The 25,676-nt window shown below is 37.3% G+C and overlaps 1 protein-coding gene and 1 long non-coding RNA gene across 3 annotated transcripts; one reads left to right on the forward strand and one right to left on the reverse strand.

Moving 5' to 3' along the window:
- Positions 1–25,676, forward strand: STEAP4 (STEAP4 metalloreductase). 2 transcript variants are annotated; one of them, XM_072784331.1, is made up of 6 exons: positions 2–243; positions 2,382–2,467; positions 17,851–18,308; positions 18,950–19,477; positions 20,955–21,119; positions 22,746–25,676. In XM_072784331.1, exons 3-6 carry the CDS (start codon positions 17,853–17,855, stop codon positions 23,028–23,030), a joined length of 1,434 nt encoding a protein of 477 aa, XP_072640432.1. In that variant the 5' UTR covers positions 2–243; positions 2,382–2,467; positions 17,851–17,852; the 3' UTR covers positions 23,031–25,676. The 2 variants fall into 2 exon arrangements, with proteins under 2 accessions (XP_072640433.1, XP_072640432.1); XM_072784332.1 differs by lacking the exon at positions 2,382–2,467 and having other exon boundaries at positions 1–243.
- LOC140609147 (uncharacterized) lies at positions 9,990–19,488 on the reverse strand. The gene is made up of 3 exons (XR_012011094.1): positions 19,271–19,488; positions 11,984–12,101; positions 9,990–11,319 (listed from the first exon to the last, which is right to left on the reverse strand). It is a non-coding gene; the product is annotated as an uncharacterized lncRNA (long non-coding RNA).

The raw sequence follows: 25,676 nt of genomic DNA on the forward strand, positions 1-25,676 counted from the left end.
GCAGTGTCTGCCGCGATCGCAGCAGCGGAGCGCCGGAAGGTCTGGTTCTTCCAGTTGCCCGGGATTCCCAGTTCGAACTCTTCCTGGAAACGCTCTCCTCGCCGCTCATCTTGCGAAACTAGCGGGCCCTCCCTCGGCTCTCCCCGGCCTCTTATACCCGCCGGAGGCGCCACGCGCAGCCCTCGCCGAGCCCTCGCCGAGCCCGCCCGCGCCCCGCAGCTGCGCCCGAGCACGTCTCAGCAGGTGGGTCCGGCCTCGCACCTTGCGCCACCAGCCCCGCTCCCTGCTCGCTTCGACCCGCCCGGGCCCCTGCGTCCAGGACCCCAGTCCCCCGCCAGCTGGCGCCCCGCGCCCCGCGCCCCGCGCCCCCGCCCCGCCGCGCTCCAGGAGGGGGCGTCCGCGGGCGTCTAGCTCCCCGAGCTCACGGCTCCTCGCCCCGGAGAGCGCGGAGGGTGTGCCTTCCTCTCCGCGCCTCACTTCGGGGTGCGAGCGGTCTTGCGGCGCTCCTGGGGAGGGAGCCTGCAAGGAGGTAGCTTTGGCGGGCTCCGCAGCCCCAGACCCTCCCAAGAGCCGAGATCTGTCCTCAGAGCTGCCACCGCTTCCGTCCTTGACCTCGATATCCGTGTCCTTTCCAGAGACACTTTGACGTGTAATTTATTGTGAAGAATAAATATAGCCTGGTTTCCCTGTTTGTCCAGAGGCAGCTGGATGGTAGTTTTTCGCTCCAGATAGTAATTTAGGAACTTTTTTTTTTTAGATTTTATTTATTTATTCATGACAGAGAGAGAGAGTGAGAGAGATTGAGACACAGGCAGAGGGAGAAGCAGGCTCCATGCACGGAGCCCGACGTGGGACTCGATCCCAGGACTCCAGGACCACGCCCTGGGCCCAAGGTGGTGCTAAACCGCTGGGCCACTGGGGCTACCCAATAATTTAGGAACTTTTTAAAAAAGATGACTGGTGTGATGAAGATGAATTGGATGGAGGATAGGGGAGGGAAGCTGGAGAATCCTATTCCTAGTTCCAACTAGCAGCTCACCACCTTAGCCTCTGTTTCCTTGTATGTAAAATAAAAGGCTATTGGATCAGATGATCCTCACAGTCCAACACTGTAACAAAGTGAAAGTCCATTACTAAAGATGCTTGCTGGTTTGAAATGCATTGAAAGTCTCATTCATGCAATAAATATAACCAAGCAATTACTTTCCTCATAATAAGCCAATTTTCATTTTCATAGGGCTGCTACTCGGTTGTGGGGCATCTCTTCCCACACAAGTGTCTTAGACTTCTACCACGTTTATCATTCAGAGAATACTCTCAGCTTTCAAAAGCATTCTTCAGCCATGCTATGTGAGAATGTCCTATTCCCTATAAATGGCAGTCATATAAATGTCACTCACATGAAAGAACATTTTTTCTGATCCAGTAGGTGTAATTTTATAAAATGGCACATTTATTTGAAGCAGTAACTTTTTGAGATACAGCCTTTTGCAAGGCCTCGAGTTTTTCAGAATGCTATGATTTAGCACGGAATGAAATTCCACCTGCATGTTTTCTATCTGCATGGCAAACATTGCCAACTCAGAAAACAGGATGAAGCTTTCCTCTATTTATCAGGCTTTGTGGTTGTAAAGTAAATGGTACATGTGTACAGAGAAATTGGGTCATAGCACTTTCTCCACTGGCAACATTTATGGTTCTGCAGAAGTTCACATAGAAGCTTCAGGTTTCAGAAACCAATATGTACAAGACCTGACCCCTAACCTGAGAATAATTTCTAGACTTCTGCCTTGCTTACACTTGCTAACTGCTGTTAGAAGTAACCAAATACATTTTTATATGCCTGTTAATAAATTGAAAACCCTGGGCCTTGAGCCTGCTTCTGAACAGTTTAAAAAAAAAATGGATTCAGATGTCATAGAATTTCAAAATCGAAGCAATCCTGGGCAGTCACTCTGCTCTTCCCTATCTCCTGAAGGACTGCCCCTACTCACTCTACCACTGTTAATGCCATTATTAAAAGGACATAAATTCTCTTATTTTTTTTTTAGTTTTTTCTTTTTTATTTATTTTATTTTCATTCTCCTTTTTTTTTAAAAAAAAGATTTTATTTATTTATTCATAGACACAGAGAGAGAGGCAGAGACACAGGCAGAGTGGGAGAGGGAGAAGTAGGCTCCATGCAGGGAGCCCGACGTGGGACTCGATCCCAGGTCTCCAGGTCTCCAGGATCACACCCCAGGCTGCAGGCAGCACCAAACCGCTGCACCACTGGGGCTGCCCTCATTCTCCTTTTAAAGTCTCCCAGGTAGCTGATTCTGTAATCACCCTCAGAAATGCAATCTAGTGTTTCATGATCCTCATCCTCTTGTTCTCTTTAGAAGTCATTTGGATCTTTTTGTCAACTGGAATTTAAAAATCATTTCCTTTTAAAAATCTTAAGAAGGCCACAAAGCTACTGACAAAGGTATGTGCCTAATAACCCTTCAAACTTGAAGACTTGCTAGGGTTCCTTATAGCTAGTGTCCTCTGGGTTGTCCTCCAAGAAGGAGGTCATTTGCTAAGTGCGTATCCCCACATCTACCTATAATTCTTACTGTAAGATTCTATGCAGACTATGAATAATGTAGTTTTCTGGGTGGGAGGATTCTTTTGAAGTTGTAGTTACTCCAGAAATAACAGAAATAAGATTTACAAAGACAAGAACTCTGAAGTCACCTATTTGATTCTGTTCTTTGTAAATCCAAAGAAAATCATTCATTAGTTAATGATGAAGACTTTCTGAATAGTTCTGCATGATGTATTAAACCTGTTCAGGATATTTTGAATGACTTGTAGGACATTTCCAAAATGATTTTAATTAACACTTGTTCTATTGTTGAGAAGAAATTAGTCCTGGAAGGAACAAAGCCAAGAAGGTAACTAAAGGATAATTAATGCTTAAAACAATGCATGATCAGAAAACATATTTGGCCTATATACATAAACAATTTGTTCTTCCAAAATCATTAAGAAAAAGAGAACAAAGAATGCTTGTACTGTTTGAAGATCATCTTTCAGAAATGTATCACTACAAAAAGAATGTACTATTCTACTAGAGGAAGTGTTTCCACTCTAACTAGGCAGGATGTTGACATCTTGATCCAAATCCTTCTCCACAATGCCCCAGAAGAGTTTATGATACCATGTGGGAGAGTTCTTACTACGTTGTACTTTGACAGTCAAATATTTCAGAAGACTTGTTTTGAGAGAAATATGGTTTTTTTTAAATGTAGATTGTATGAGCAATCCTAATGTCAGGCTGAAGTAAAGCCCACTTTTCATCTTAAAAGGAAAAAAAAATGTGTGTGAAGGGTAATTTTGAAAAGTTAGGAACTATCATTTTGAAAAAAAAAAAAAAAGAAAGAAACCAAAAAGGTAGCAGTACAACTATATATCACACCTCATAGAAGGTTATTAGAATGCAAACTAGGGAGTCTCTTCTGTCTCAGATCCAAATACTGAAGGGAAAAAATGGCATTAAGAACAGAGCAGAAGGCTCCAATCAGGTTCAGTGGCAATGGCACCAATGCTGGGAAGATGAGGGAGCAATTAATGGTCCACACTGATTCTGTGTGTTTCATCTATGCCTGCTCTTTTTACAGGGTGTGGAAACAGCTTTGAACACAAATTAAACAATGGCTGAAGCAATTTCGTGCAGACTTTAGTATACTCCTTGTTCTGTTTCCACTTTTTCTAAATTAGTGCCCATTCTCTAATGTGGGGTCTGCTGTGCACATTCCTGTGCTTGGGTCCTTACACAGCAGGTTAGAGCAGTTTGATGATGTGTCTCCATCCTCCCCAAGACTGGAGCACAGCACAGTGCCTAGCACTGAGAATCTGTTCAAAAACTTTATTGAAAACATGAAGCCCTACCAAGACATTGATAAACTGATTTTTATTTTTGGAAGATGTGAACTCTTATGGAGGTAGCAGGACATGAGCAGAGGTGCCCCCTGCACTGTACAACCTAAGGCTGAAGTGTCCAGATTTCAACTGCTTGCCAATCCAGGAGAAGCATAAGCTTGCTTTGCACTGTATGGTGCATATAAAATAAATAATGGAGATTATTATAAGGTTTTTTTTTTTTTTTAAGGAAGGAGGAAATTGCAGGAACCTTGGCATTTTTTCTCATTAACCTTAATTTTAGTAACCTTATTAGGTTGTTACTATACCGGGTAAGTTTCGGGATCCCTGGGTGGCGCAGCGGTTTGGCGCCTGCCTTTGGCCCAGGGCGCGATCCTGGAGACCCGGGATCGAATCCCACGTCGGGCTCCCGGTGCATGGAGCCTGCTTCTCCCTCTGCCTATGTCTCTGCCTCTCTCTCTCTGTGTGACTATCATAAATAAATAAGAAAATTAAAAAAAAAAAAAAAAAAAAAAAAGATTTATACCGGGTAAGTTTCATAAAAAAAAATTTGTAACTATAATACTTTGGAGTCTAATTCATTTTAAAGAGTGATACAATACGATTAAGGCATTTAACTGAGGTCATGAAAATTGGAATATTGAATTTTTAAAGGCTTTAATTAGTTTAACTTAAGTAAAGCACGTTAGACCTTCCTTAATACCTGAAAGCATGGCATAAGATATGAAGCTTAGTGAACAGTTCAAAAGAATTAAGTTACAGCAAATCATACTTATACAAAAAAATTATGTTCCCCATTATTTCTTCATAGAAAAGGAAAGGATGTTGGGGAGAAAACAGTTCATAGATTGGCAAATGGTTTGGCTCAGTTAATAATGAAAGGTGCCAGTTGCCTCTGGTTTTCCCAGACTGCAGTCCCCAATTGTGCATTCTTGAGGCATACCTTTCAAAATGGAAAGATATACGTTTGGGGAGGGTGGTACAGCAAGAGGCCCCCCACCTCTATCTCCCTGAGGGAAGCAAGAGTCTAAAAGTATCAGATTTATAGGCAGCATTGTGTTAATTCCATGTTTGGGGCAGACAGTGTGTAGGTCCTTTCCTGGTCAAGAGGGAGCCACACAGACCCCATTTGCATTAGAGTGTAGGGGCCCTCTGAGAAGGGAGGCCCCTAGGGAAAGAGATTTAGGCCTAAATTGCAGGTAGGAATGGAAAAGTGTTTCACCCTATCAGCCAAATTATTTTCCCATTTCCATGATCACATGCCATTCTTGAGGAGAAGGGATGAGTGGAAGAGAAACAGCCGGTGGAGTGCTGGTAAATGACTAAGAAAAAAAAAGTCCCAATTGCTAGCATTTGCTGGTTTTCATGGGGGAAAACTCTCACCATGGCTGATTTCAAGCCCTCATCTGGTAGGCCAGCTCTAGCCATACCATTGAAATGAGCTGAGGTTGAAAACCAAGGAATTTAAAATAGGGAGCATCTCATTAAAAAATATTTATCAACCAGGACCTCTCTCAAACTTGTCTATCACAGGCTAACACAAAGAAGGGGGAAGGAGTTAGTTTCAAGAGCACTTTGTTCCCTGGGGTAAGACATGGAGCAGCTGCAAGGCCAGGTCTTGCCCTCAAGCTCAAGCTCATCAGTTTTGGCAAACATTAGAGGCCCAGTGGCCACTGGGGATTCCTTGCCTCTGAGAGCCAGCTTAGAAAGAAGAAAATGATACCCAAAAGATGGAGACTATTTTCCCAAGAATCTGTAAATCACCCCCAGGAGATTTCTTTTTTCTTTGCTTTGCTTTCTTTCTTTCTTTCTTTCTTTCTTTCTTTCTTTCTTTCTTTCTTTTTTTATTATTTATTTATTTATTTGAGAGAGAGAAAACATGTGTGCTGAAGAGCAGGAGGTGGAGCGGAAGGAGAGTGAGAGAATCTCAAGGGGACTCACGCTGAGCACAGAGTCTAAGGAGGGGAGCGACCAGCTCGATCTCATAACCCTGAGATCATGACCCAAGTAGAAACCAAGAGTTGGACATTCAATGAACTGAGCCACCCAGGTGCCCCACCCCCAGGAGAGTTCTAAAAAATGGTAAGAAGATAGGTAACATGAAGCAGAATGGCGTTTCATCAGCAAAGACTTCAGAGTAGGATCAGATTCACATCAAAATTCCTCTACCCCCAAACTAATTTAGCAATTATCAATATTCAGATAATTTAGTGGTCTCAATATGAAGATAAAAGACTATTAATAGAAAGCTTACTGAAACAAAAAAAAATTTTTTTCATTCAAAATTGAAATGATCAGGGCACCTGGGTGGCTCAGTCTGTTACTCATTGCCTTTGACTCAGGTCATGATCTCTAGGTCCTGGAATCAAGCCCCAAGTAGGGCTCCCTGCTCAGCAGGGAGTCTGCTGTTCTCCCTTTTCCTTCTGCCCTTCACCACCCGCTGGTGGTCTCTCTTGCATGCTCTCTCTCTCTCTTACTCTCTCAAATAAATCAATAAAGTCTTCAATACAAAAAAAAAATAGAAATGATCAAATCTCTTGCTAAAAATCTCTGACCACAGTAATCCTAGAAAAAGCAAAATCCATTAACACTAAATACTAAGTGGGTTGTTGCAATCCCCAAATTATTCAGTAAACAAATGCTCATGTAGTGTGTATAAGCAAAATGCCACCTAATCCATGAGATACAGTTGTTTTTCTGGTGGTGGCAGCCCAGGTTCTGTCCTGATGCTGAATCTTTGGTGAATTACAGATTCGTAAGAAGTTGTTCAGCATTTAGAAGATAAATAGAGGTCAAGGCAAATTAACTCAGACAAGACTGAATTCCTGACCTTGTTGTCATGAGCCCCAGGCTTTAATCAAATGAACTAACCAGCCTAGTCAGTAGATAATGAACCTACATGATAAAATTCTTGGCCAGGGAATCATAACACAATCTTCATCTATCTTGACAGATGAAGCTGAGATTTAAATGAGAAAACATGCATTAAAAAGATTTTTGAATGAACTGGAATTTCACAAAGAACTTAAAAGTAAATCCTTTTTCTTTTAAAGTACAATTAAAATAGGTAACAGAGATCTGCATCTCCTTGCTGTCTTGGTAATTCATTGGTTAGTAATGAAATGTTACTAACAATCATTTGGTTATAGCACAGGCCATAGCTAGTTCTACTTATTAGCAATTCCTGAGGAGGTATATATCCCTCTAGAACATTAATGTGAAGGTTAGATTTAGTTAGGACTTGATCAAACCATAAAAGTTAAGACTACTGTTTCTTTTTGTATTATTCTATTAGCTAGCATAAAAACGAATCACCAGTAAACTTGGTTGCTATGAGATAAATAACATTTTCTTACAATACAATTGCAATAATTTATCAGTTTTTCAGCAACCAACCGGCAGTGGTTTCCTTATTTAGATTAAATGCGTTAAATGCTAGATATGTTAGTCAGTGGCTGTTACTAACAGAGGTACTTCTAACCACAGAGGCTAAAATAAGAAATATACTTTAACTATATTTTCAAATAACATATAGACACTGAAGACTGAATGTCAAAAAATATAATTAGTAAAAGAATCCATTGATTCTAGATGTTACATTTTTCATAAACTGCAATCAGAGGTCTTTTTAAGCCAAAGTCTTCTGATTTTGCTGCAATAATATATACCTGTCAGAAAAGGATATGGGCTTAAATGTAAATATGCTTGCTTTCCCTGAAGAACCCTGATCTCACTAAATACAGAAATACCTCAGTGAAAAAAATTGGATGGGTTCACATGTTAGTGGAAGGTTTTAAATTTTTTAAAATAGTTTTTGCTTTCCATTTCTCCCTGGGATATATTAAAACAAATGCTCTAATCACAAAAAGCCTGGCACTGTTGCAGAACTCCCTCCTGCCCCTATGCCTTGTGATAAAAGGAAATATTTGATTGATGGGCTTCAGCTCATTACAAATATGTTGTCAAGTCATGTAGTGCTTTCGGGTTGAAATTCAGAAGGAAAAATAAAACAGAAGGAAGGACTAAAAAAAAAAAAAAATCCCTGTTTCCAGGCATCAAATTAAAATGACAAATCATGTCACATCTTACAGAGTTTAAAAGTGTTATTTGTGTTCTAACTCCCTGGAAGGGGCTAAGCCAGATCACTGGATTTGTGTGGTACAACATCAGTGGAAGTGTATGCATCCTGTGGGGATACTACCTGCCAAAGAATTCATACTCTTCGATGAGCAATCGTTTCAGAATTCAAAGCTGAATTCTTAAGTGGGAAAAGGGGGAGAATATCTTTAATAATTATTTTATCCAAATGATAAATGAGGTAGTGAATGGCACAATGTGAGAGTTAATATTCAGGAGTACTCTGTTAGATCTGTGGGAGGATTTGATCCGACGAACTTTGTGGCTCATGGAGAACAACTTGTCAAGGTTTCCTTGACAAAGCCTACCCGCAGTCTGACACCAAGCCCTGAGTCTGGCTCCTTTGATTCTCTTCCTTGTGGGTCCTGCACACTCATTCTTGCCTCTGGTTTTCATAAAAATAGGAATTCTAGCCTCTCAGATTCAGCCAATGACTATTTCGTGGAAAAAGTTGTAAGGCAGGTGAAATATTCCAGCAACCCCTGACAACCTCATCAACACCCTGCTTTCTCTCTGCCTTTTTCTTCCCCACCATCCCTCTCCAAAAAAGACACCCTTATCTTTTTTCATTTGTAGTGGTGCTTAGTCCTGGGTGCTCTTTAGAATTGATTGCTTGTTTGGGTTGGTTTTTGTTGTTGTTTGTATGTTTGTTTTCTTTGTTTGCTTGTTAAAATACAGATGTCTGGGGATGCCTGAGTGGCTCAGCAGTTGAGTGGTTCCCTAAGTCCTCTTCTCCCTCTGCTTATGTCTCTGCTTCTTTCTCTGTGTCTCTCATGAATAAATAAATAAAATCATAAATAAATAAATAAATAAATAAATAAATAAATAAATAAATAAATAAATAACAGATGTCTGGGCTCTTTCTCAGACCAACTGATTCAGAATCTCAGGAGGGTTGTGTCCTAGCATTTAATATCTACCTAGCTGATTTTAATGTGTGAAGAAAACCACTGTAGCAGGCCGTTAGCTGAAAGCTAACAGGCACTAGTTCACATTCTTGGCTCAACAGTAGGATCATCTCGGGGAGCTTTTTTTGGAGAAAAAAAAAATTGCCCAGGCTCTACCCTAGACTTGTTGATTGACTCTCCAGGAGTTTGGTCATCTGTATTTTATGAAAAGTTCTTTGTATAATAATAATATGCACCAGGGCTGAGAACCCCTGGTTTCTAGTATAATCCTTTGTGGTGGTATTTGCATTTTATAAACCTTAGTTATTCTAAGAAGTTGCTTTGATGGTCAAATAAAAGTCTAGAAAGAGTGCCAGGAAGACATCTGTCTGTACCACCATCATGGCCTCCTCTTCCTGCATTCCCATCCAAACCAAATTCTCTAAATGGGTCCTTTTTTTTTGTCACTTATACGTCTTTATGATTCCCAGCACACTATTTCTATTACCCAAATTTGTGTGTTGTGATGATAGTTTTGTCTTTATAGTCCTTCTCATGATTACTTCCAAACCTTTTTAAAGAAATATTTTTTGCATTTTCAGTTTGTATAAATATGCAAAATTGGGTAAGCCAAAAACAAATATAATATTGTGTATAACTAAGATTAAATCTTTATATAAAAGAATTTACCTTAATTTGTATTTTCTATAAATTTCTCAGGATACAAGATATAAGAAGATTCATGAAGGTTAATTTTTCCTTTCAGGTCTATCTGCACCTGAGAAAGAGGGGGAAGATTTTCTTTCCTCTTCCCATTTTTACAAATGATCTTATATTCATAAGTATTCACATATTTTCCTCTTCACTCTGTGAAAACATTAGGGGAATCAAATCGCCCATTTTCTGAAAGAAAGGCAAAAAAGTGCCCACCTTTTAGAAGTGGCCTGGTTGGATTGTTGATTCCTGTTCTCACTAAGAGGAATAAGGAATAGGATCTCTTCCAGGGCAAAAAGAGGGGGGAAAAGTCAGTTAGCCTTTGGCTGCTGATACACAAGGGACTTTAAATTTTTATTTTGATGTATTTTCCAAATGACAGCTATGCATATACAGAAATATACTGCTTAGGATGAAAAGAAGTCCATTATACAACTTTAGATTTGTATCTATTTATCAGATAACCGTACATTGCTATTATGCTTTAACATAAATTAATATCGTTATACAAACTGTAATTATCTCCTAAATAAACAAAATAGGTTGTGTTGTATTTTTAGAATATGCCAAAATCAGTGATTTGTTGGAGTATAAGCAGTTAAAATATACAATTGTTTATAGCTATGGACAAGATTATCCTAAAACTTACATTGAAAGGCAAAGGAACTAGAATATCTGAAACAATTCTGAAAATTAAAAAAAAAAAAGTGGGAAGAATCAGTCTACCTAATTTTAAGGCATCAAAGCTACTTAGAATTGGCAGAAGGCAGATGCATAGATCAATAGAACAGAATAGAGAGGCCAGAAATAGAGCCACACGTGTGCAGGCAACTGATTTTTGACAAAGGTACAAAAGCAATTCAATGAAAGAAGGATGGCCTTTTAAATAACAGGTAGGGAAGCAATTAGATATTCATAGGCAAAAAAATAAATAAACTTGGCTTAAACCTCAGACTTTATATAAAAATTAACTCAAAATGGATAATGGATTTAAATGTGAAATATAAAACTATCAAGCTTTGAGGAGAAAATATTCAGGACCAAAGTTTAAGTGAGGAATTCCTATATATGACATGAAAAGCACAATCCATAAAAGAAAAAAAGCAATATATTAAATTTAATCAAAATTTAAAACTTCTGCTATATCAATAACCCTGCTAGGATGATGACAAAACAAGCCACAGAGCGGGATGAAATATTTGAAGACCACATATCTGACAAATAATTCATATCTAGAATATATAAAAATTCAACAGCTAAAACATAAAAATCTGACTGGAAGATGGTATAAGGTGAGATGACTTTTCACCAAATGGCCTATAGGTAAAAAATAAGCAAATGAAGTCCATACAGTGGACCACTACTGAACAATAAAAAAGAACCTACTGATACACATACCAAAGTGGATAGACCTCAAGGGCATTATGTGAAATGGGAAAAAAAAGCCATTATGAAAAGATCACATTTGGTGTGATTTCATTTATAAAACATTTCAAAAAAAATAAAAAATAAAAAAAAATAAAACATTTCAAAAATGACAAAATTAGAGATTTAAAGAACAGATGCATGGTTTCCAAGGGTTAGGAGTGCAGGGAAGAGGGCAAGTACAACAATCACAGGGTAGTGCTGGAATAGCTCTGTATCCTGATTTAACCTCAGTGGATCCACGAATTACCTATGGGATAAAATGACATATGCACACATTACACCAATGTCAATATCCCAGTTTTGATACTGCACTATAGCTATGTACAGTGCAACCAGTAGAGCAAATGAAGGATGCACAGGAACCTCTTGTACTAGCTTTAGGACTTCCTGTGAGTCTATAACCATTTCTTTTTTTTTTTTTTTCTATAACCATTTCAAATAAAATTATTCTATCATTAATAGCATTGATTTGTTAAGTGTAAACATTTTAAAAATGCAGGTTTTGTTATCTCATTTGGACATTTCCATGTTTTTAATATGCTAGAATCCTCTTAAATTGGAAATAGCCAGGGCCTCCCTAATCTCTGACCTCTGGGGGTGGTGATAGAAGTAAAATGCAAAAGCCAGACAAGCCCTAGGATCCTTATGGGACATCTAGTTGGAATATCCCAAAGAATGCCACCTCAGGTTCCCCAAGCCTGGGGTGGGATCTGCAGACCAAGGGAGACGACAGGCAAGACTCTACATGAGCCACACCTGGTTCCCCGTCTAATGCCATACACACACAGACACGCACACATGATTCTCTGGCAGCTGCTACCATGGCTTCAAAGTCATCTTCAACCCTTTGCATCTGCACTATTGATTACCAATCTCTTAATCTATATGAACATCCAGTAGGATCACTTTACCTGTTTGGCCCTGGTCTCCAGGAGCCTCTGTGGGAGATGCTTCCATAGGAGACAAAAATCAGTCCTGGAGCTTTTCCAATCTAGGGGGTATTCCTGTTGTGTTTTCTGTTACACAGAACTGAGATTTGTAAAAAGCAGAAGGAAAAAGAAATCACCATGCTATGTTTTAACTATCTTAATTCTTCTTCCCCTTAATAACTCTGCTCCCTGTGTACCACCTTTCTTATTTTCTTTATTCCTTCCTCCTACATCTAAGAGTAAACTAGGATTACGAAACTTTTTTTAAGTCGTTGCATAAGAAATCTTACTACCTCCATTAATCCATGTTTACAAATGGGAGCAATTTTGAGTTATAAATAGTCAGAAATAGGCATAACTTCCTTTTTTACATAGTACTTACTGTAAAACATACCCTCAACTTGATCTCCCTTGTGGTTTAGATTATGCATACATCTCATTTTTATGAACTCCTTTTATTAGAATTTTTTCCAAGAGTTCAGGGTGAAATTCTTCCAAAGAATTACTAACTTTTTATTTTTCACATGTTATTCCATCATCCCAGTTATGGAAACCTGAGGTCCAATCATTTTTCTTTTTCCAGAAAAATAAATTATCAAAAAGTTGTATTATCCTGGGTTGATTTGCAAGTAGAGCCTGTGACAAAGGTTTGCATGCAGATAGTTTACCAGGGAAGTGATTCCAAGGAGCAGGAGTGAGGACAAGAAGCATAAATCAGGAACATGAGAAAGATCGTGGGAAAAAACATTAAGTAGGCCACTACTACAGAGGAGTTGTGCTCAATTCACTGGGACTTTCTGAGGAGCCTTATAAAATGTGTCAGAACTGAGTGCCAGACGATGAAAGGGTAAGCATTTATCCTTGGAGTCCCATCCCCCATTGGTCAATGCTGGCCCCATGGGTCATACATGTGTGAAAATTAAGCAGAAGTAGGTATCAGAGAAGCCTTGGGACAAGAATCAAGAGATACAAGATGTGGGTCCCCAAAGCGAGTCTTTTTGTTGGGCAGAGGGAGTTCAGCAGAGCTCCATTACTGCCCAGTAACTGGAAGTAAAACCAGGAGGATGTGGAGAGGAGGAGCTCAAGATGTGGTCAACACAATTATCAACGTTAGAACTTCTATAACTTGATAAGGAGTAATTAATTGCCCAATGGAATGACTGTATTTTTTTTTAAGTCAGTAAGTGATATTTTATTTTATATCTTCCTACTGTCTTTGTATCTCCAGTTTGTCCAGTGATAACTCTGAAAATTTAAGAAAGTAAAAATAATTTCAATGGTTGGTAACAGTCCAAGTGTGTTTACACTGGATTGCCAACCTGCATTTTAAGAGGGAAATATTAAAATGAGTAAGAATTACAAATGAGAGAAATTCACTCTTGAGCTGTTTATACATCTGTGTTTTGATAAACTTGTATGTTCTAAAGCCGTTTCATATAAGATTTTATTTATAAGCAGTAAGTGGGGAAAGCAGAAATTTCTTAAGAATTATTGAATACTATTTCAGATAAATTTTAAATATTTCCAATAATCAGTTATAGAAGCACAATTAACCCTTAATTTATAGAATTTGTATAAAGGTTATATTAATTAGGTAATTAATAGATTGGAAAATTAGAAAATCACTAGATACTTGAATAATCTATTAATGATAGCCAATTTACTGAGTACTTACTATGTCTCAAGAACTGTTTTAAGATACATTAATCCATGGGGCAACTGGGTGGCTCAGTCGGTTAAGTGATTGACTTGCTTTCAGGTCAGGTCATGTATGACCTCAGAGTTGTAAGATCGAGCTCCACATGGGACTCTGTGTTGGACATGGATCCTGCTTGGGATTCTCTCCTCTCCCCCTTTTCTCTTTCTCTATTCTCTCTCCCTCTCTCTCTTAGAAACAAAACAAAACAAACATTATTTCATCTAATTCTCACAGTCACCAAAGTAGGTACTATCAATCTCTCATTTGAACGATGATGAAACTAAAAAAAAAAAAAAAAAGATGATGAAACTGAGACACCAAGAGTTTGAGTAATTTACTCAAGCTGATAGTGCTAGTAAGAGCTGGACTCCCCCCACCCCAAAAAAAAGAGCTCTTTAGTTGATATCTCCATTAAAATAAAGTTTATGACAGGTTAGAATAAATTAAGGTAGTTGCCAAATTGTCAAAATAGTCTGGAATCACTCTCTCTTTGCATTAATTAAAATGATCCAAGTGAGAATATGTCAATAAAGATATCATCCATCTCATTACAGGACACTGGTAACTTTATCAAATCTGTATTTTGCTTGCAAATGTTCATCTGATTATGAGAGAGAAAAATAACATAGGAGGGGAAAAAAGATTCAATAAAAGGTGAGGGGATAGCTTGCCAACTGACATTCTTTGAACACATTCACAATAATCAAGGCTTCATTCACCAGTAGGAGAGATTTAAGTTATAACAAGCAGGTGTTAACCGATTAGCAGCTAACCAATATAATATAAATTGCTAAACTGGTTTGTGTTTGCAGATGCTACTAAGAATTTCTCAACAGCTCAGCTATGTTTCCATATGAAAGGCCACGTATCATCATCAGGTGCTTCTCCACATGTGCTCATGCCTTTCTCTGACATAGTTCAAGATATCACTCACCAGCTAGTTTTAAAAGTGAGTTAGTTGTGGTGATTAATTCAATTATTCAAAGAGTTCCTGTGGAAGTGCAGGAAAGTCTTGTATTTCTTGTTCATTTCTTCCATGACTTCTGAATACTTGAAAGCTCTAAATGATCTGCTTGTGATACAGGGACACATCTTTGCATAAACTCAGGTAAGAATATGGGTGTTTTCCATAGGCTACGAAGGAAAGGGCAAATTTCTGAAATCCCATTAAAAATGTGCAAGCTTCATCTGCTCTACAATCAGCATGAAATCCACCATGGAAGAATTGAATAGTGGGACACCTGGGTGGCTCAGCTGTTAAGCGTCTGCCTTCAGCCAGGGTGTGATCCTGGGGCCCTGGAATTGAGTCCTATTTCGGGCTCCCTGCATGGAGCCTGCTTTTCCCTCAGTCGTTCTCTCTCTCTCTCTCTTTCTCTCATGAATAAATAAATAAAAGCTTTAAAAAAAAAAAAGAATTGAATAGTGACTACATCTAGTTTAAAATTCCACAGCAAATTCACTGAGGATTACTTTAAACCCATTTGGGTGAAAGAAGCAATGTCTTCACAACACCCTCCCAACTTCTTTTCTCCTTTATTCTTCCTAGGGGCTACACTTTAATCATTCAACTTCCTCTTCATTATGTGCCCACACTGTGCCTGGCACACGAAGCAAACAGTTATTTCCAACATCTACATTCCACCTTTTTAATATCATTCAACAAATTTTTTCAAGTGCCTAGTCTGTCATAGTCAGTGCTCTTGTTAACACTGGGGATACATTACTGAACAAAAGAGACAGGAAAGAAAAAGAAAGAAGAAAGGAAGGAAGGAAGGAAGGAAGGAAGGAAGGAAGGAAGGAAGGAAGGAAGGAAGGAAGGAAGGAAGGAAGGAAGGAAGGAAGGAAGGAAGGAAAGAAAAAGAAAGAAAGAAAGAAAGAAAGAAAGAAAGAAAGAAAGAAAGAAAGAAAGAAAGAAAGAAAGAGAGAGAGAGAGAGAGAGAGAAAGAAAGAAAGAAAGAAAGAAAGAAAGAAAGAAAGAAAGAAAGAAAGAAAGAAGAAAGATGAAAGAAAAATTTAAAGTAAATAATAAATGTTATTTAAAATAAAGTTTTTGAGAAAAATTCATTACTGAAAGAAAAAATAATATACTTCAGGACAACCTAGATTATTCTATTGGACCATAGGAACTTTTAAAACATTTACTTGGTTTGTTTTTAATTTAAATTTCAAAAACTTTAAAAAAGTAACTCACATGCTTTATAACAGTATTTCTATTTAATTTTATCTTGCATTTCTTTTATTTTGGATATGATTAAGATTTTTTTACTATTGTTGCATCACCTTAGGATGAAAGTTATATTCTTTGTCCAATTTTCTAATGGGCAATCTTTTTTTATCTGTAGGAATTAAAAATATTTTTTAGTTTGTTGATCTTCTGACTTTGCTTACAGTGGTTTCTGCTTTGCAGGTATTTGTTTTTATGAAATCACATTTTTTATGTAATATAAATGACAATTTTTACTTTTAAGTTAGATACTACATTTAGGTTGAGAGACATACTTTGTATTTTTATTTAGCCCTTTATTCTTTCATGGTTTCAGGGATCTGTGATATAGGAAAGAGGCTTTTCTTCCCTCAAGTTATAAAAGAATTCTACATGGTTCCTTCTACTTTTATTGTAGTTCTACTTAAAGTAGGAAGGTAGATAGATGATAGATAGATAGATAGATAGATAGATGATAGATAGATAGATAGATAATTTAAATCGTTAATATATTTCAAATTTTCCTTGTACCAGGAATATGAGGTATAGATTCAACCTTTTCTTCCAATTGGCTATTTAGCTGTCCCAATCAATATTTGCTACTGAATAATCAACCTTTTTCTCACTGACTTGAGATGACATCTTTATCATATGTGCTTAGGTCAGTTTCTATATTTTTTACTCTATTTCACTAAACATTTTCTATTCCTGTGATAACACCATATTATTTCATTATTTTAAGTTTATAATATTTAGATATTAAATATTTAATATTTAATAGAACTATCCCCTATTCAGTACTTTCTTGTTCAGAATTTAGAGATTAAATTCAGGAAAATTGGTATTTGCATAAAACTGAGCCTGCCCATCCAGGAACATGCTGTACCTTTCCATTTACATAAATCTTCTCTGGGTAGAATTTTATATTTCTTTTCATGTAGACCATGTATCTGTCTTGTTATCTTGTTAAGTTTATTCCTAAATATTTTCTCTATTTTGTTGCAGCTTTAAGTAGGGCCCTTTCTTCTATTAAATCTTCAAACCAATTTTTTAATATATGAAAAATATTGATATTAATTGGGTTCCTAAACAAGATGTTGGGTTGACTCTATATGTATGGTACCTTTTCAGTTGACTTTTTCCAGTTTTGCGAAACTAGTTTCATCACTCACAACTCCTTTTGAGTTTCTATACTTGGAATTTCTTTCTCTGGTCAGTTATGTTAGCTAGAATTTCCAAACAATACTAACTAACGTGGTTAAAGCAGACATGTTTGTTTGACTAATGACTTTTCCGGGAGTGTTTCTAATAATTTTTTTTGGTAATTATTTTTTAAGTTAGATACTAGATTTTAGGTTGAGAAAGATACTTTGTATGTTAAGGAAATACCTATCTGTTCCTTTTTAACTATAAGTCAAAAATAAATGTCAAATTTTAACACATGCCCATACAGCATCCATAAATATGACTATGTTTTTCTCCTTATGTCTTCTAAATATGGTAAGCTATATTAGTAGATTTTCTAATATTGAATTTACAGAATTCATCTTTACACTCCTAAAATAACCTGCATTTGATCAATGTACATTTTCTCTTAACAGTGCTGGATTCTGTTTGCTAATGTCTTATTTAGGATTTTCTGTATCATGAAACATAAGTAAATTGCTCTACAATTTCCTTACTAGTGAATTCTTTGTTAGATTTTGCTCTGAGAACTCTTCTAACTGTTAAAGTATTGGACAAACAGTATCATTGCAACACATGTCCATATAACTTTAAAGCATCTGCCAATAAGTGTCCTGGTTTTTCATTGCATCTCTTTATACAACAAAAGAAGTTTTTGACCAGTGATTTTGTTCAGTAAGACACATATGAGAATATATATGACAATAATTGTTCCATGTTGAGCTTTCATATTTGTTTCCCATTTCTGTTATTATCTTTCAGTTATGGAAAAAACTTCTACAGATGCATTTCCTTCTACTATATATTCTTCAGAAAAGCAAGAGACTGTATGCATTTTTGGAACTGGAGATTTTGGAAGATCACTAGCATTTAAAATGCTCCAGTGTAATTATTCTATTGTTTTTGGAAGTAGAAATCCCCAGAAGTCCAGTCTGCTGCCCCATGGTGCAGAGATCTTCAGCTATTCAGAAGCAGCCCAGAAATCGGACATCATAATCATAGCAGTCCACAGAGAGCATTATGATTTTCTCAAGGAACTAACTGAGGTGTTCAAAGGAAAAATACTGGTTGACATCAGCAACAACCTCAAAATCAATCAGTATCCAGAATCTAATGCAGAGTACCTTGCTCATTTGGTGCCAGGAGCCCACATAGTAAAAGCATTTAACACCATCTCAGCCTGGGCTCTCCAGTCTGGAACACTGGATGCAAATCGGCAGGTAAAATTAAAGGATTAAGTTACACTCAATCTTTAAAAAGTGAATGTTGTAATGGGCACTTACCTCAAAGACGCCAACATAGAATTCCAAAATAAAATACACACTACATGTCAGTTTGCTAATACATGCCATGTATAATTTTCTTGGGTTTAACTAAGTAAAACAGTCGATTGTTGTGGTTTATGCCCACTGTCAGCACCCTCAACTTTTAGATTGATGGAACCCAGTGGTGTCAGGCTCCAGAGGCCTTGTGTAAGTACTAAAAAATAACACAGTTAAATTGTTGATGGATATCCTTTCCATTCCCATTACACTGTATGAAACTGGTTCCATTTATTCACTGAGATTAAGGTAATCCATAGATGATGTAGCACCCACAAATACAGAAGAAAAATCAAACCCTTCACCCTGTGGAGAACCAGGTCCTATTATATCAGGTCAATCTGCTTAAAACCACCCTCAACCTAAACCTTAGTGCTTAAATATCCAGCACACCTGTGCAAGTTTAAAACATGTGTCTACCATCCTTGTTTGAAAAGCATGTCCTTGTTCTGCACAGTGCTTATATAGACTTTCAAGGTAACTATTAACAAAAAATAAGTATTATTTAATTATTTATTAATTAATTATTCTTCACCCAGGTGTTTGTCTGCGGAAATGATAGCCATGCCAAGCAAAGAGTGATGGATATTGTTCGTACTCTTGGGCTTACTCCACTGGATCAAGGATCTCTCATGGCAGCCAAAGAAATTGAAAACTACCCCCTGCAACTATTTCCAATGTGGAAGTTCCCCTTCTATTTGTCTGCTATTCTATGTGTCTTCTTCTTCTTCTACTGTGTTATAAGAGACATAATCTACCCTTATGTTAATAGCAAGAAAGATATCACATTTCGCTTGGCTATTTCCATTCCAAATCGTATCTTTCCGATAGCAGCGCTTACACTGCTTGCCTTGGTTTACCTCCCTGGTGTTATTGCTGCCATTCTGCAACTGTACCGAGGTACAAAATACCGCCGATTCCCAGACTGGCTTGACCACTGGATGCTTTGCAGAAAGCAGCTTGGCTTGGTAGCTCTGGGATTTGCCTTCCTCCATGTCCTCTACACACTTGTGATTCCTATCCGTTATTATGTACGATGGACACTGAAAAACAGAACCATTACCCAGGTAAATCTCTACTCATTTATATTCTCCAGTTCCTTAAATCAAAGAGAAATCTTGCTACATCATATTACACTTCACAATTACAGAAAAATCACTTTCTAAGCATCTTTTTTATTTTTTTACTGTTTTTTTTTTAAAGATTTTATTTATTCATTCATGAGAGACACAGAGAGAGAGGGGCAGAGACACAGGCAGAGGGAGAAGCAGGCTCCATGCAGGGAGCCCAATGAGGGACTCAATCACAGGACTCCAGGACCATGCCCTGGGCCGAAGGCAGGTGCTAAACCGCTGAGCCGCCCGGGGATCACCACATCTTTATTTTTTTAAAGTAACTAGAGCTACTGTCTGTTTTTGGTTGTTTTCTTTTGTTGTTGTTGTTGATTTGGTTTGGTTTTGGTTTTGGTTTTTTAATGAATTCAGTTGAGATCTTGTACAACTATTGAGAATGAAATTTAGATTTACAAGACTCACTGGAATACTGGCAAACTGACAGATTTGGGGGCTGAGGAAACTTAATAACACCTACTCGAATTCCTTGTGGAGGGGTACAGTCAATAAATGTAAACCAATGTGTTTTCAAACTTCTATTTTTATACATGGGAGTCAAAACCAACCATCTTATAAATAAGGGGGCTGTTCAAACCTGTGTCACAGGAAGGTAAACAAATTCACAAAGGGTGCTTATAACTTCATTAATGTTTGACTCAAGGAGAGCCATCCTCAATAACTAGAAAACTGAACAATTCTGGGCAAATGTCAAATACTATTTTCTGCATAGTCAAAAATTCAGAGAGAATCAGCTTAGAGAGTCTGAAAGCAGTCCCAGAGGAAGTGCTATCCATCCATTCTAGTTTGGAAATAATTGGTTTTGATCAATCTTACTGCATTCTCAAAGTTTATGAGTCAATAACTTATTGATGGTACTTCTGTGGATTTCTCTACATTATTTCCCTGACAAATACATGGGAAGTTCTTGGGTAAGAGTCTCATTTTAAGGGCCTGATTTTTCTCAATCTGTGGTGTGACAGACTTGATGCTATATTACGACACAAATAAACATGAAAGAACCCAAGCTTCCTGTGTATGAATAATCAGCATGTAAGGCAGAAAAAGAGAATCCTTGGTATAATCATTTGAGAACATCAAGTTTTGCTTGGGGAACAAAAAGCCATATAGTAAAGAAGGTTTAAGTAAATGCTTACTTTGTTTTCAAATTTATGGGGTCAATTAAAACTTTCTACACAACTCCTGGAGTCAACTATTATAATAAAGTCCCAGCAGAACCAATTACTTTTCCTACCAAGAAATATCACTTCCAAGTATATTTTTTCTCTTCAGTTATTTTCAAGTGATTATTAAGAAATACATACAATTTATCTTGAGCAAATATACCATGCAGAGGTATTTTTCAGTCCCCTTAGAAGTTTGGGCAGTTTGTAAAAAAATGTAATTTTTTAAAATTACTTATAATTTTTCTTAGGCAACAGCCAAGACACAAGATCTATTTAGCACTTCTACTGCCTGGCTTAGTGATTCCTACGTAGCTTTGGGAATCCTTGGGTTTTTCCTGTTTGTACTCCTGGGAATCACTTCTTTGCCATCAGTTAGCAATATGGTCAACTGGAGAGAGTTCCGATTTGTACAGGTAAGGGCTTCAAGACTTAATCTCCTTTATATTGCACAAGTCCAGCTTAACAAATATTTTCATTTTTCTCTCATACCACACATAGATTTTCATTTTGCTCCTTCACTTCCCTAGCAATGTCACAAAAATAGCAAGTGAACCAAGTTCAAGTGAGAAAATGCTAAACTCTAGCACCAAAAGGCCTAGCATAATAGTTTTGTTTCGTAACTGGGCATCACTTGCCCAGATCACTGCCTACTTCCAGGGCCACAGGTAAGAGTAGCTAGTGAAAAGTACCAACAACTAATAGACTTTGTGCATAGGGTTGTGCTAGGCACAAGGTAAAGGAAACCCAGAGACAAAATTTCTACTTCTGAAAAATCAACCTTAGAATACAGATATATTGATACAAAAAGGCATGTATTAAACTCAAGTTTAAAACCATCAAAGCAAGCTATGTTAGACTGTTATCATACCAGACTCAAGGCCGATCTGTAACAGGGAAAATTGTTTTTTTCCCACATATCAACCACCAGACATGTCTGGCATTTAGTTACTATTCTTATGAACTAATAGTATTCAAAGTGTGTACCTAGAACCCCAGTATCACCTGGGATCTTATTAGAGACACAAATCCCCAGGCTCCACCCAGACCTAATGAATCAGAAACTCTGGAAGTGCGGCCCTACAATGTGTTTTAACAAGCCTTCCAGATTATTCTGATGTAGCTCATTGTTAACCAGTATAAGAGAAAAGACCTTTAGTAACTGAAATTAGATTTGAATTTTATAAAACTATTCAAATTTCAGAAGTCTTGCAGTTTTTCCCCGAGAACAAATACAGTCAACATTTTCTCATGTTAACACCTTTAGTCAAGGCATTAAGACAGAAATAAATGTTGAGCTTTAGAATTTAGGCCAAAACACATAAACAAAAGTAAAGTTTTCTAATTGTTCTTTATTGTGATAGAAACAATCTAGCATCTGCTTTTAGTCAGTAACATAACCTAATGTGGTGCTTCTTGAGGACATATTGTGTCTTATTCACCTTTGGCCTCCAGAAAAGTTGATCAAGGAAAGAGTTTTCCATTGGGGAAGAAGCCAAAGTATATTATTTATTCTAACTCAAAAGAGTTTACTCTTAGCAAACTTTCCCATCCAGCCAAGTTAAGATAAAACCACCACTTAATCCCCTTCACCTATGTCACCTATCCTGGGAATTAAAAGTACAGCAGAGGGAATATAGTCAATAATATTGTAATAACGTTGTATGGTGATATCTGGTACCTATGCTTATCATGGTGAGCATACAAAATGTATTGTTGAATCAAGCTGTTGGACACCTGAACCTAATACAACATTGTATGCCAACTCTACTTCAAGAATAAAATTTTTTTAAAAAAGATAAAACCACCATATCATTTGTAAGCACAATCTTTTTTTAATGAAATATTTGTCATCCCAAAGGAGGGTTAATGCTTTCTCCAGTACTTAGAAGAGTGTTCTAAATGGTACAGATGTCAAAGGTTTGTGGTTGGTAATAAATATTCTTCATTGGCTTAGAGTGTTTCACTTTAAGTTGTAAATATAGTGCTAATATATATGTATTTTTTCTTTTTTTTATATGTATTTTTTCTTGCTTATATAGTCCAAATTGGGTTACTTGACCCTGATCTTGTGCACAGCCCACACCTTGGTGTACGGCGGAAAGAGGTTCCTCAGTCCTGCAAGTCTCATATGGTATCTTCCTTCAGCCTATGTGATAGCGCTCATCATTCCCTGCACCGTGCTGGTGATCAAGTTTATCCTCATCCTGCCATGTATAGACAAGACCCTTACACGAATCCGCCAGGGCTGGGAGAGGAACTCAAAACCAACATCAGATGGACAATATTTAAAGCAAAGCTCAATTCACCTGGACTCTCAATTATAGTATTGTATATTTAGAGGAGACTATGTAATGCGCACAGCTAAGAAAGAATTTTTCTCCCACTATAGCTTAAAGTTTGTTAACAGAGAAGGAACTGCTGCCTGACTTTTAGAAATTGACAGGAATAGATTGCCATTTAATCTCAGGTTAGTGATGAATCTATGGAGGTCCCTGCCTCTCTTCTTCCCGGAGGCAGCGGGGCTAAGGTCACAGTTAGCTTTGTGGTTTCACGCTAAAAAGTTTTTTTGCTTTGGGCAACATGCATGACCTAATGTCTTGCAAAATCCAGGGGAAATACATGCAACTTCCTTTTCTGGTTCAAGAGCTGAATGCAAAGAAAAAGAAACAGTAAGATGGTGGCCACTGATAAAGGCTTTCTGAGATACATCTGAGAAGGAGGGCCAAATGAAGTAAAAGGAATGAGAATTTTTCTTACTGTTCTTTGTAAGTGAAAGTGATCATAAGTATTGCTATAGTGAATTCTGTAGTTAATGTACTCTTTGATTTTGCTTTTGCCAACATGGATCTGTACTGTGGAGAACTATTTTATAACACCACAAAAATATCACAACTGATTGGAAGTAACCATGGGTTGGATATATGCAAATCTATTATTCTTGTCATAAGATCCTTTCTCTAAAAGGAATAGGTGTAGGGAAAGGTGTACACTGAGTTAAAATTGAGAGATATCTGCTTGGATTTTCTCATTATACAATAAGCAAGGAAGGGTTGATAAAAGCCCTTGCACAAGAAGTTGAAATAAAAAAACCCAGAATTTTAGATAGCAAGCTAAATGAATTTTGTAAAGTTGCACTATACTAGGATTGCATGATTTAGGTATTATGGTATGCTTGGTGAATAGAATATTCCAAATATCGTTCAATACTAATCATCTATGAAATGGATTTCTAGTATTAAAAAGTGGCTTCTATAATCAGGGCTTACTATAATTTTAAGCAGTGAAATTAAATGAATAATGAAAGTATAAATTTGACCAATGCATAGATGAAAGAGAATTATGTAAAATCTTAGGGTTAGAGAGGTATGAACAGTAGCTGCAATATGAGACTTGGTTCATTCTCAAATCTTTGCTGGAATGCAGGATGGTTTCCTCCGTCTCTAATGATAGTGCCATTTCCAAGATGACCTTCAGCAGGATTGGCCTTCTTGGCTCATGCATGGAGCTGAAAGGAGCCTCATGTACCCTCTTTCCACAAACTGAAATAAACAAAAGGCTTTGAGATTGGCATTTTTCTGCCTGCCTTATAAAGGCCATCTATTTTTTCTTTTTTTTCAACTTATCATATCTACATGATGCAAAATGATTAAAGTATATTAAAACATCACCCACCATCTAGGATATTTCTCTATAAAACTTTTTGAAAATAGTTCCATCTACATTCAATTTTACATCCTTCCTTTTTCACTTAATGTATCAGTGGTTTTATTCTCTGACTTACATGATATATGTGTATTATTAGTGGCTGAATTATATTACATCAAATGGGCATTTATTCAACCATTACACTAAACATGTAGGTTATATCTGTTTTTTACTAAAACAAATAACATTTCAGAGAATATCTTAGCACTTATAACTCTTTTCCATTTTTTAAATTATTTCACTAGAATACTTAGCAAGAATTGAGATTACAAAATTAAGGAACTTTTAATATCATTTGATATATATTGCCAAATTATTTCTAAATTAACCTTGTCCATATCATTGGCATTGGATGAAGGCATTGGTTTCATCATACCTTTCATAGATTTTGTCTTTCATATCAGTTCATGTACACTGAGAAGATACACAGAACACATGCTTCATTCATTTATCCATGACCCACCTAAGCAAGGTTACGAAAATCCTGGAAAACTGTGAGCAGACCTGTGGTGTGTGATGCTGACCCTAGAGTATCAAGGGAAAAGACAGAAAATGTTGCTACTCATCTACTCCATTTTGTGCAAAACAGCCATGTAAGTGTCCCAGAGTTGAAGGCTGCTCTTTGTCTAGAGAATGGTTGCTTCAAAATTAAATACTATCCAGGTTGATGTAAAGAAAGCCTCTGGGGTTAACCATGCTTTTTGGTAAAGAGCTTTTACTGGGCCATAGTTTGTCAATAAAATTGAAATGCCACACTGAGGTAAAACCAAGCCTACCTAGAGTAAAACTCTATTTTTATAACCTAGTAAAAATGTTCTGCCTGTGTAGTTAAGAAAAGCCATCCATGAAGCCAGAAGTTGAAGAACACCTCCAGTGGTTTTGGTGTTTTACAGTGCCAAGCCTGACCCTTGGCCTCAACCACAAGGGCTCCAAGCCTCACAATGGACCAGAGAAGCCAATTTCCTCCTCTTGTCCCTCTCCACATCCTTCCTCCCCAAACCACCAAACCAACTTGATTATCCTAACACAGCTGACTCCTCTAGTTTACATTGGGTTGGAAAGAATGAGTTTGGAGTAGATGGAAATAATGAACTGTACAGCTTTTAACAAATCCAAACTGTTCTGCATAAAAATGTTAGACTAAGCTGCACTGTATTCTAGGAAAAGCTTTAAGCTCATAGACCTTTTATTTTTGTATGTTCTCCCCATGTTAAGGGATGACTACTTTTATAAGTTTGTATTCATTAAATGTTATTTTAAAAATA

Source organism: Canis lupus, chromosome 18 (genome assembly GCF_048164855.1).
Source record: "Canis lupus baileyi chromosome 18, mCanLup2.hap1, whole genome shotgun sequence".
NCBI lineage: Eukaryota > Metazoa > Chordata > Mammalia > Carnivora > Canidae > Canis > Canis lupus.